We start from the raw sequence: 12822 nt of genomic DNA, 5'->3' as shown, positions 1-12822 counted from the left end.
ACGCCCTTAATCCTATCACTTGGCAGGCAGGATCTCTGTGGATCCAAGGCCACACTGGAAACAGAGCTAGGTATGGTAGTACATGCCTTAAATTCCAAAACTAGTTAACCATGTAGGTCTGGAGGTTTGTACAAACAGACAGGAAGTGACAGAGCTGTGTAGGAAGAGGAAGTGATGTAGCTGAAGGGAAAGAGCAAATCAGATGGCAGAACAGCAAGGCATATAGACGTGGGTAGACAGGAAGTAACTCGTATTTGGAAGCTGCAGAGTTGGTGAAGGTAAGGTTGGCTGGTGGCTTTCCCTGTTTCCCTGATCTCACTAAGGATTTCACCTCTATATTTGGCTCCGTGTTTTTTATTTAATATGACCATTTTAGAAATTTGTCTAAGAAGACATGGAAAAAAATTTCTCAAGAAGAGAGTTGATGAAGAAATAAAAGGAATGTCAAAGATTAGACTGATCAAGAGATGATCAGCCAATTTTTCAGGAGGAACTAGTGGACCATTACAATGTCAGGGCGGTGTGGCTTCATGAAGCTGAAATCCCATAGGAATAGATACAAGAGGAATGAAGTGCTTCTTTTCTGCGTGAAATGATACTTAGTGTATGAATGGACTGAGAACCAAGAAGTGACTGAGTTTTAACAATCTGGGTATCAGCTGTGCCCTAGACAAGAGTCCTGTCATTGGAGTCCAAGGAGGTAATAGGCTGCTTGAAGGGAGCTTGAGACAAAGATGAAAGGTGAAGAGTGCTGAGTCAGAAAATAGTCCAGTTGTTCGATATGTGTTGTTGTCTAGGTACATGACAGCTGATGGAGAACTCGAGCTGGAGAGGAATTGGCACGAAGGCAAAGGAGATAATAATTGCAAAGAAAATGGTCCAGAGATACTTACATCATCAGGAAATGCTTACATCATCCACAAAATAAGAAATTTGCTAGAGTGTGATACCAATTCAAATAAATTTGTCATGTTGATTGGAAAGCAGAGAGACTCACAGTCAGCCTCAATTTAGCATGAACTAAGTGTGAGTTCATCCTCCCTGTGTAGGGGAAAGGGTGGTAGGAGGATGAGGAAAAAATAAAAACTCTTGTTTAAGAGAAGAAAGAGGAAAGTGTTATCAATTTTTATAGGAAATCTTTGGGATGACTATAGAATCTCCATATGAAGTTAAAAAATTATTATGATTTTTATGAGGATTTTATTATGATTTTTCTAATGATAACAACTCTAAATCTTTTTGAAAAATGTAGAATTCTTTAAGGTTGTAAAAGCATCCTTCCTCTCCCTTAATTATTTTCTTTGAGGATTCAATGATAGGTTTGTTAGGATTTTTTTTTCTTTTTCTAAAGAAAGGAGAGAGAATAGAGAAAGCATCCAAATAATTGAAAGCCTTGAAGAAGGGGTCACGTGGGACAAAAATATAGAAACAGGAGTCAGGGATACTAGGGAACAACTAGCTCCTCCAACCCCTCATTTTATTAAGGTTCAATAGACAATGTGGTCGCGGCATACTGTGCTAAACAGACAAATAGAGATACAGTTTGCTTCCAGTACTGTAGGATTAAATATACCCTTCAGTCTGCTCATGTGACTCATATAAGCCAATTATTCTGGGCACTGCCATAAGCTAACTTTGGTGCCTCTTGTAGAAGTAGATAAAAAGGGAGATTCATGTAGGGGAAATTTTCAACAATTTGTGTTATAAAACTAGAACTTTTATTAGCTGACAACAAATCAAATACATTTAGAAACAAGAAAAGGCACTATAGTAAAACATAATTAGGCACATATTGACACAGACCATCAAATTCATATATGCATGCATATTTATGTGCCAAACACTATACAAAACACTGGGTACACACTGAACAATACATTAAATTTTCTGTAACTAAGTTGTGCTTTCTCACAGCTAAAACACAAATCAACTGTAAAATTCCACTGTATGAGCAGAAGCAATCCACAGTATCTAAACCATGTGTGTCTGCTCAAAAAGTAAGTTCAGCTAATTCCTAATAACCTGGGTCTAGATCCAGTTCATCTGAGTCCTAGTTTCTCATCTTCCAAATGACAGCCTTGTATCAGATGGCCTTGAAGTCACTGTACAGTGCTAGTTTTAAATGTAATGTATTAAATGTGCGCATACAGTATATACAGTATTACATAAAGAATAACTGGGGCTGGGGATTTAGCTCAGTGGTAGAGCGCTTGCCTAGCAAGCACAAGGCCTTGGGTTCGATCCTCAGCTTAAAAAAAAAAAAAAAGAATAATAACTGAAGTCATTTGACCAGAATGATTTATAGCATTTTCTATAGTTTTTTTTTTTTTTCTAGACAACCCCTTAAAGAAGAACATATTCCCATTTCTATCTCAGAGGTAAAGAAAACAGCTTCATAGAGATTGTAAGAAGTGCTGAATAGGGATTTGAGCCAGATGACAAGCCCAGATTTCCTGAGTCTACATCCAAAGGGTTCTCCACTGAATATAGTGGGACCATTTCATTTTCTGCTCCCACTGTGTAGAACCATAAAGGAATAATTTATAAACCACACAGTTCTTTTGAAGCATTTTCAAAGTTTGAAAACCCAATATACATATATGACAATAACAACAAATTAAATTCCCACATTGTCTTTCTAAGGAGAAAATATTGCTTATTCTATCAGCTATAAGAACTTATTCGTGCTCATAGGGGGAGAGAGAATAGAAAAGACAGCTGGAAGTGCCAATGAATGTCAATTTTTTCCAGAGAATAAAGGTACTCTAAGGAAGAAAAAAGTCATAATGCAGAAAGTTATAACACTGCCATACTTTTTGGAATATGGAGGATTTGGAATCAATAGATACCATGATGTGAAGAATGAGGAGAAAAATAAGTTGAGGGGAATCTAAGTACATTTTACTAAAACTAGCCATAAGCCAGCCCCATTTAATTTGGAGTAATGAGCATCTTGGTTGATTCATCCATAGGCAGAGCTTGCTCAAACCAGCACATAAAACTGCCCTGTTCCTATCCATGCAAGCTGCCTGCCTTGGGTTGTGCAGATCACTTAATCATTGTCAAACACAAAGGCAATGAAAATCAGACATAGCTGTACACAAAGACAGATACCTGCCAACAGCACTACCTGAGTAGTTAGAAGACCACCTTCTCCTGAATTCCTCTTTCCAGTGTTCGCTGTTACTGAAGACGTCATCAACAGCGAATAAAATCCTTTGGTTTACAACAAAGGTAAAGAATTTTGTCTGCTAGGAAGAAAGGCCAACTCTGCTAACATGTGGATCTGGTCTCATGATATTTAAATATAGTATATGGAACAATAGCATAATGGAGAGAAAACAACTCCCTTTTACCACTTAATTCAATGAGGCTAAAGATCTAATGACTTTAAACTTAGGTAAAAAGTCACAAAAGTTAGAGTCTTCTATTAGGATAAGAAAAATGGAATACAAAACTAATCAGTTAAACAGTGGAGGGAAAAGTGAATTATCCTCTTGCAGAGGACCCAGGTTTGGTTCCCAGGACCCACATGGAAACTAATAACAGTCCATAGCTCTAGTTCCAGGAGATCTGACAACCTTTGTTGCCTCAGCAGACACTAGCCATTTATGGGGTGCATATAAGACAAACACTTATACTCCTAAAATAAAAATAATTCAATTCATTAAACAACATAACTTTACAATTTGCACCCTAAATTCCTAAAATCCTGTGTTTGTGCTTGTATTTGTGTATGTTGTATATGCTTGAATTTCCACATGCTATGTCTTATTTCAATAAATTTTTGAGATATAACTAAATAGGAAGAGAAAATATTCTTAGGACAATAACATATAGTTGAAGTAGAATACTACAGAGAAGCCAGACAAAGATAGCATGGTGGCAAGTTGATAAATGAGTTAATTCATAATTTGATGAAATCTAAATTCTGACAGAAAATAATTTCAAGTTTGGTACTTTCCAAAGGTACAGATAAATGAAGAGATATACATCTCCCAAAAATGAGAAGGAAAAGAAGAAAAGCCTATAGGAAATGGAAACTCTTGAATACTACAGTATGTAAGTATAATTTGATGCTTTGGTGAAGGATATGTCCAAATTAACTACATCTGTATATACTTTGCTCATTATCAGAGATATCAGTAAGAAGGGAAAGATACGTACTAAGAAATGCTATAAGGTACTTTAATTGCTTTGTCTAAGTTAGGGTTTTATTGCTGTGAAGAGACAATGTGACTCTAGCACCACTGTCTTCCATGCTAGCATTCACCGGCTTTTCTAACCTGCACTCCCAAAGTCCACATTCCCTCAAACAAAAACATTGTCTGGCCTATCATAGCAACACACCACTCCTGGCACCAACTTTTGTTTTAGTTAGGACTTTATTGCTGTGAAGGGACACCATGGCCTCAGCAACTCTTATAAAGGAAAATATTTAATTGTGGCTGGCTTAGAGTTCTGAAGTTTAGTTCATTATCATCATGGCAGGAAGCATGGTGGCACGCAGACAGACCTGGTGCTGGAGAAGTATCTAAGAGCTCTACATTTGGATCCACAGGCAACAAGAAGAGACAGTGGCCCACTAGGCCTAGCTTGAAATTTGAGACTTTAAAGCCCACCCCTAGTGACACACTTCCTCCAGCAAGGCCATACCTACTACAAGGTCATACTTCTTAATAGTGCCACTCCCTAAGACCAAGCATTCAAACACATGAGTTTATAGGGCCCATTCTTATTCAAACCACCACAAGTTTTGACTTCTATAAATTCATTTAATACATTAATTATTATTCATATTTACTATAGGCTAAAAAGATTTAATTAAAATACTTACTTATTTAGACATAGTCAGTTAAGCTGCCACCTCATTATTAAAATCTGCTGTTAAAGCATTGCTGTATAACTTTCCCAATTAGTCTTCTGCAGTCTCAACATAGAAATAGGGTCACTCAAAAATTACTGTAAGTGTGAAATTATCAAGTGCTAAGGGTTACATACCAAACTGCCCTTGGTATAATGCATTATTTTGAGATTTAATCATAATCTTCAGTACTGGAAGGTAATCTGTCAGTCTATAAACTGTTACCATGTCCATGATTGATTGTAAATAGGCTTAGAGAGATTGTTCTTTCCATCTCCTCTCCCATGGCACCCACATTACAGTTTTCAAATTTAAGTGGATTCATGGAAATTGTCCTGGTAACTGCCAAGAGTAAATAAAGCCCTTCCTTCAGGACTGAAGCGTGTCAAATGGAGTGGTCAGAGTCTTCAAGTCCTGGAGTATTCTTTTTCTCCTTTTCCTGGGTAAGGGCATTTCCTCTCCATGTAGGGATTTATGTAACGATGCATATTGTATATGCTATGTAAATATATGTATACTATGTTTAAATCTGTAATGTTTAAGATAAATTCATTTTTTTAAATTGCCAATTTTTAACTTCATCAGCTTGTTGAAAATATACCTTTTGAGGAACCAGTGAGATGGTTGGATATGTTTGCCACCAAAGTTTGCGACCTGAGACTAATCTCTGTGTCAAATTGATTCCCTCAAGTTGACCTCTGACTTCCATATGCATGTCATGGCACACACACACACACACACACACACACACACACACACACACATACACACACACAAACACACTAGATCAACCAACCAATCAATCAATAAAATAATGACAAGATATATTTAAGCTATCCCTGTGAACATCTGTTTCATTGACTGCCAAGGCTATTGTCATTCTTCTGTTTTCTTTAACAACCTCCTCGTGTATTATTTTGAAATACAATATGGCATCTTCATATTTTGTCCATGGTAGTTTGTATAAGAGCAGATGCCTCATGTCCATGTCAACAAACTTCATAGAGTAAAAGTAAAATAGCCCTCTGAAATAGAAGAACACACGTTACCAGTTGACATTCCCTGGATCATACATGGTCTCTTCATGCACTGGCCTCATACTTTAGAGAAATTTTTAGCAGTGTGAGTCAATCCTCAAGAATTAAGTGACTTTGAAAAATATGATCAGAGATTCTAGTACTTTCTTAGAAAACAAGAGAATGTGGCAGTAAGCAATCTCTTTTCCCCACAGCAACTTTTGGCTAGAACAAATATGTGTACCAAGCCTATTTTACTTGTAAACATTGCCTACATACCACAGGAGTTCGTATTTGTGAAGATACCCTTTAAAAAGTATAAAGTAATAGAGTCTATGTGATGTGTTTGAAAGGCATTCTATAGGCCATACTGAGTTCTCTTCCAAGCTCTTTGCCAGGATTTTTAAATCTATGAAATTATATGGAGACTGACATAGCCTGTAGATTAGTATTACTTTAAAACTTCAGGACATGTCCATTTGTTTCTTATTAGGAAGTTGCATTTAAATTTTAGTGGCATACATTTTTTGAAGCATGCATTTCTCTCAAATTCAGAATTTGTCTTTGAATAAAGCTTAATTAAGTTTATTTTCTAAACTATGGGTGTTATTTTATGTATCCCAGGATAATTAATTTAAAATAAGACATTCATTTGAAATGGATTTTCATGAAAACTGAGGCAAACTGTGTTACCCAAAATACTTACAAATGATATTCTTATATTCATCCTATGATTTGGAACATCTGCTCACTTAGTGGGCATAAAACATTTTTCCTTCCTTTCTCCTTCCTTTTTAGGTATGTCTCAGCCATCTGGTCAAGCATGTCAAAAAAATGCGAAAGATTTTGAAAAGGACATAAAGGGACACACTTCGGAGGCTGTGTTTCATCAGACTAGGGCATTGGGGAAATTGAAGGAAAATGGAGATGAGTGTGTATCTGCTTCTCTAAATGGGAAAGAGAATTCCTCTTTTCTCCCCAAAGATGAGGAACAACCTCCATCTGACAGCAAAATACACAAGAGGATGGAGAATGATGACCTTCCTTTGGCCATCTCTTATCCGCTAGAGGAAGTCTTACCAGTGGCCATGTTTAATGACTGTGAGAAATCGTTATCGGGGAAAATTACAACAAAGGATTTCCCAAACACAGTAGAAGCCTTAAAGCCAACAAAAGGCAAATTTATTACAGAAGTCAAATGTGGAGCTTTCAATGTTCAAGTGGAAACCACAAAAAGTGTTTTGTGTAAAACAGGAGCACAGTTTCCAATGAAAAAGCGATGCCCAACATGTCACCAGCATTATTCTGTCCAGCAAGTACAGAGAGGCTCCACAGCTCGGGGCCACTTCCCTAAATACAGAACTATATTAGCAGAAGAGTTCAAGCACAAGGTTCCATCTTCATGCAAAAGAGATGTTTCTAGAAGTGAGATCCCTTCAATAAATATAAACACTGCAGGAAAAGAAATAACGGTTGAATATGCAAGTAAAAAACAGAACATACTCATCAATGTATCTCATTCTAAAAGAATAATAGGAAGATCGACAAAACATAGAAAAAGTTCCTTGAATCAAACCATGAAAGAACCTTGGCGGTCTCCTTCACAGCCTGCCATAAATCTCCCTGAAAACTGGAGGTTTGAAAACCAGAACCAGAGTTCATATGGTTTGCATGATGCTCCCTGTAGTGTGAATATTGTCCAGAAAGAGGATTCAGACAAAATTGTGGTTTCTCTAAGCTCTCCTCTCAGGAGAGAGAAAAAGATACCCAACACCCTGCTTTCTGCCTCAGATGATTCAGAAGAGAGAGATTCTGCCACATCTCAGCAGAAGGTCCTTCAAATTATTCAAGACAATCCCCCAAAGCAATATTTCTTCACAGCTGACTCTTGTCTTCCTACCTCATCTGAAACCTTAAGGACCACAAGTTTAAATAATATGGATTTAAATAAAATGTCTTTTGAGGATTCCAGGGATGTGGATGAAGAGAGAAAAAACAGCTCTCATGTCAAGGAAAGTATCACCTCAGCTTCTCAAGTACAGCCATGCACGGCAGGAACAAATGGTCCCCTAAGTACTATGGGTGGTGTAATTCCCGTCCAGGATGCCGCAGACTCTGAATTTTGTCCTTTGTCTTTTCTAACCATGCAACTCTTGGGAAAAGAAGCAGCCAACCCCAGCTGCAGAGGCGACAAAACTCTCCCAGCAGAAGACTGTGACAAGTCAAATTCTTCTTTCCCTTACTGTGAATGTGTTCTGAAGCCTTCTCTTTTGCCCAGTCCACCTCACCAGGTCACAAGACATTCAGAACTTGTAGAGACTCCTGAGAACACATTTTCCTTTAGCCAATATGTTGGGGTTGAGACAGAGCAGGAGAAAGTATATGGTGATGTGACTTACAGAGACTTTAATGAGACGATGTTACACAGTAACTCTTCTGCAAACTCCCAGCTATTGGAAAGGAAGAGCACACAGACTCCAACTGTCAGGCTTCCACCCTGCAGCAGCCTAGCTTCGAAGAGCCCACATCATGGCGATACATACAGCTCTGTGGTATGGGATCAAACAGAGGACCCTGCAAATCATGTAGAGACAGAAGTGCCAGACCTGGCCTCCATAACTGATGAGTTTGAGCAGAGAGTTGCTACTCAAAACTGCAGAGAAGACACAGTTGATTCTAACTGCCTCATGGCAATAAGAAACCCTAAAGAGTCAACAGGCTATCAGGAAAATGTTGAAAATGACAAATGTCCAGTGGTGAACAGTATGCACCACAGAGGTTTTGAAGACCTAACTGGTGAGAACCAGAATGAAATCTGTTTTCAAATGGACTTTCCACCAGACTCGACTGGGTCTGCCTGTACAGAACATGCTACAGAAAAGCTGTTTCTTATGGATAAGATACTAACCGATGATACAGATCCACATAGCAGTGAAGGTGACAAAAGCCTTGGACTGAACAACTTCGAACAGGAACCAGCAGAGTGCCAAAGGACTGCGTCAAGAGGACACCCTGAAGAAAATGAGAACAAAAGTGACCCCACAGAAACTTCCTGTCACCCTGTGGACATATTGCTGTCGCCACAGAGCCAGAAGGCTCTGAAAGGTACAGTGGGTTAAACAGAATTTTAAGCTTTTAATATCGTTATATGTGTGAGCCTTGAACAGTATTGGGTGAAGTACTTTTTACAGCTTAGGATTTTTTTTTCCTTATTGACAAGCTGTGTTGAGTATTTCAGACTTAGACAAAAAAAAAAAAATGAACAAGAATATATCTATCAGCCTGTCTCTTTGCATTAGAACCAAATCTACCCACAAGTAGTATGTAGACAAATCACCATAGCTGCAGCTTTAATATAAAATAAAATTTTTCTCTTTAAAAGATCCATGTATTGGCAAATCAATTTTGTTGAAAATGTTAGCCGGTGCCACTCATAAATAATCCACTATTTCTTCCAATCTTGCAAGGTAAGCATGTTTAAAAGAATAGGAAGAATATGCTTGTAATAAAACGTGTTCTCAAACCTTGCTGTAGGGTTGCATGGGCGGGGTCATTCATGTCTCCAGGCCATGTGGAATAGCCATTAAAGCAAAAGACAAAACCCAGAAACACCCTTAACTAATCCTGACTGAAGCATCCGTAGGACCTTGAACTCCAACAGCCCTCTGACCTCCGTTTTGTGTTGCCTGGTCTTACTCAAACAAGTGATAGAACCCAGGCACTCTTGAGACCTCAAGAAGGGCTAAGGTGGAAGCTCTTTCCTAAGTCCATAATGCTGTCTGTCTGGTTTCAATCTTGGTACTGCAAAACATCATTCTGGTCGCTTCATAAAAGGTCTTTGTGTTTCTCAATGAGTCCAAATTATATGGTCCTTCGTGTTAGCATTATTCCATAGTATAAATTTAAATGACTAAGTAAAAACTGCCTCCAACATTGCAGATAGTATACTGATTATGCTCAGAAAGGAGTCTGAGAATAAAGAAACTTCTCTCTAGGCTTTTAATGGAAAATTTTTAAAGCAGGAGCAAAATTAATTACTCAAAAGTTTTTGAAATTTTAGGAGTAGAACTATAACACAAGAAGCACAATCTATTACATAAATGCTGCCATAGAACATGAATTTGATTCATGGAAAATTAATCCTCTAAAAAAACAAATAAACTGTATAATCCCCTACTTTGTATGAAAACCCTAATTCAAAATCTGCTGATCGCAGTGACTTCTTGCTAGAACCTGTGTAGCTTCAGAAACCAGACCAGCCACATAAATTTCAAATTTTGTGTCAATACATAGGGTTTTAGAACTGCAAGGGAACCTATAGTACAAGCACTTACACTTCCTGTGGGGGTGATAAATGCTCATCTGGATGAATGTCCCCCACAAGCTGCTTTTCCTATCCCCAGAAGTGTGTTGCACCCTGTACTGTTTCTCCCAACACTGTATACAATTAAAAATCCAAATAAGAATCCAACCACAAATGAGATTACCTCAGTAACCTGAAATTGTCCTCACTTGGGGAACAACTGCAACCACTGCTCCCCACCTTTCTGCAGCTCATCAAAAGTCTGTCCTACAATCTTTTGCTTCTTTTCCCCTTGACAAATCAGTTCCAGGCATTTTTGACCTGTGTGAACTTCTAGACCCTTGCTCCACCATGCTTCTTCAGGCCCTTAACATGGGCTGCTTCTACTATTTGGACCAGTCTTTCTCCATATAGCAACACGGTTATTCTTAGCTTGTCTTTTTAGGTTATCTTCAGCACATAGTAATCATAGTAAGAACATCTCAGAAACAAAATTTAAAATTGCAATCTGAGTTGCCCAAGTTCACCGTTTTTCCACATTTTACTCTCATATATAACATTTTTCTTTCAATGCTACATATTTCACTTGTTTATTTATGTTCTCTTTCTTTACTAAAATGTAGATTTCATGAAGGTTTATTTTTCTTCTCTGATAATTTATGTCTCTACAGCATTATATATTACCTGACCTGTAGTATAAAGACTCAATGAGTATTTGTTGATCAAATACAGGGAAGTCATACCAGGTTGCTCTGTGAAATGTCTTGTTCAAAGACACATGTACTCATATACAGAAAACAGTTCAGTGATTAAAATAGTTACAGATACTATATTTAAATTTGTAAATGTCTTCATGATTGTGATTTTCTTAGAACTAGGAGTACTTTTATACGTTATCAACACTATTGTCCTGGCATCTCAGGCCAAGATTGCACAAAATTTCAGGGTATGAAGTGCTTTGAAAAACTTGGGTTGTGTCACCTGAAGTGAAAAAAAAAGTCTTTGTAAGCACCAACTGGTATTTGCATTTTGCAAATGATCCTTCCCCACTCAAAGTCTGTCAGTGCACATGAAATTAAGAAACTTTGTCCTAAGACTGAGTGTGTCTACAAGTAAGAAAGCTAGGACAATGTAAGGGGAGGGTATAAGCCTTACCCCTTTAAGAATAAAATACTAAGTTCTTTACCAGATAAGTCTGAGTTTTCTTGGGGTAGAATTTTTTCAGCTAAAAATTATCTGAAATATATGTATAAGATCTATGCCATTGAACCAGAAAGTCTACATCATAAAAACATTAACGATAAAACTAAAACCAGGTCAACCTGAAGAAACAACAGACAATAAGAATTCAGTGATGTTTTATATGCTATAGACATATTTACAATTATACAATGATTTATATGTAATATGACACAAAATTTACATACAGTATATACAATAGTTTAGTTTCCCATCGCTCTAAAAAACTGAGTGATTCTAAGAGACCAGGCAAACACTAGAGATTTGAGAAAGGTTGAGATCTAAGGTATTTACCAATAGCTGGGAATGAAAAGATGAATGAGAAGACATCCATTCTCTTGAACAAAGCAACAACTACTGAGATAATTTCCAACAACATGATTTATGGTGAAGCTGGGACTTCCTACGTATGGGATTATTAACATGTCCGCTGATGTGCACAGGCCCAGCCTGTCCCAGTTTCCACTGAAACTCTGTGCTTTCCTCCAGAGGTGCTTCTCCAGATCTGCATCTTCTCTCCTCCTTCACTTCCTGGATCCCCCATACTCTTAAAGGGACCACTTTCACACCCATGCTTAGGGTCCCCATCCAGTCACACAGCTCTGTAACAAAATATCGGTAATGAGATCATTTTGAAAGAAGAAGTATGTGAAGGCTGGAAAAGTCTGAGTCAAGGAATTGCATTTAATACAGTGGTGTGCTGTCTTCCTGTTACTAAGATGTCGACTCTGCTGTGTATGCTGTTTAAGATGGAAGGGCAAAGTGGCCCAGCTAGTCTTCTTCAAGAACTATCAGGGACACTATCCTATCCATGAGGGCAAAGCAGGCAAGATTTTGTTACTTGCTAAAGTCTCCACTTCTCAATATGATTACATTAGATGTTGGTTTCCAAAATATGAATTTCCAAGGGACACATACGTTCAAACCTTAACATTTGTTAAAACCTCTGTGTTTCATGAATTAATACACTATTCTATTAAAATGAGAGTAGATATTTTGACAAAGGTCCTCCTGAAACTTTTTTTGTTTTGTTTTTTGAGACAGGGTTTCTGTTTCTCTGTATAGTTTCAGTGCCTGTCCTGGATCTCACTCTATAGACCAGGCTAGCCTCGAACTCACAGAGATCCCCCTGGCTCTGCCTCCCGAGTGCTGGGATTAAAGGTGTGCACCACCACTGTTCAGCCTCCAGGAACTTTCTTTGTCTGCACCCCAGCTCCAGCACATCGCCTGATTCAGAGAAAAGCTCAATGGCATATTCTGGATAATCATGGACTGGAGAGAGGCTCACATGTGAATAGAGATTATTGTGACCTAAATTAAAAACACCATGCCAAAACTATCTATTGAGTCAGGGTATATTAGGATTGCAAGCAGTACACTGGAATATCAGAAGATATTTT

General features: G+C 37.9%; 1 protein-coding gene across 1 annotated transcript in view; it reads left to right on the top strand.

Annotated features, from left to right (window-relative positions):
* Nucleotides 1-801: 801 nt before the first annotated feature.
* Nucleotides 802-12822, top strand: part of LOC118573395 — a 120190-nt gene continuing 108169 nt past the window's right edge. Inside the window, exons 1-2 of the mRNA XM_036173691.1 lie at nt 802-943; nt 6679-8985. Of these exons, the coding sequence (XP_036029584.1) occupies nt 802-943; nt 6679-8985 (2449 nt within the window). The remainder of the gene's footprint in view (nt 944-6678; nt 8986-12822) is intronic.

The sequence above is a fragment of the Onychomys torridus genome, chromosome 23 (assembly GCF_903995425.1).
Source record: "Onychomys torridus chromosome 23, mOncTor1.1, whole genome shotgun sequence".
In the NCBI taxonomy this organism is placed as follows: domain Eukaryota; kingdom Metazoa; phylum Chordata; class Mammalia; order Rodentia; family Cricetidae; genus Onychomys; species Onychomys torridus.
This window is presented reverse-complemented; position numbering and strand designations above follow the sequence as displayed.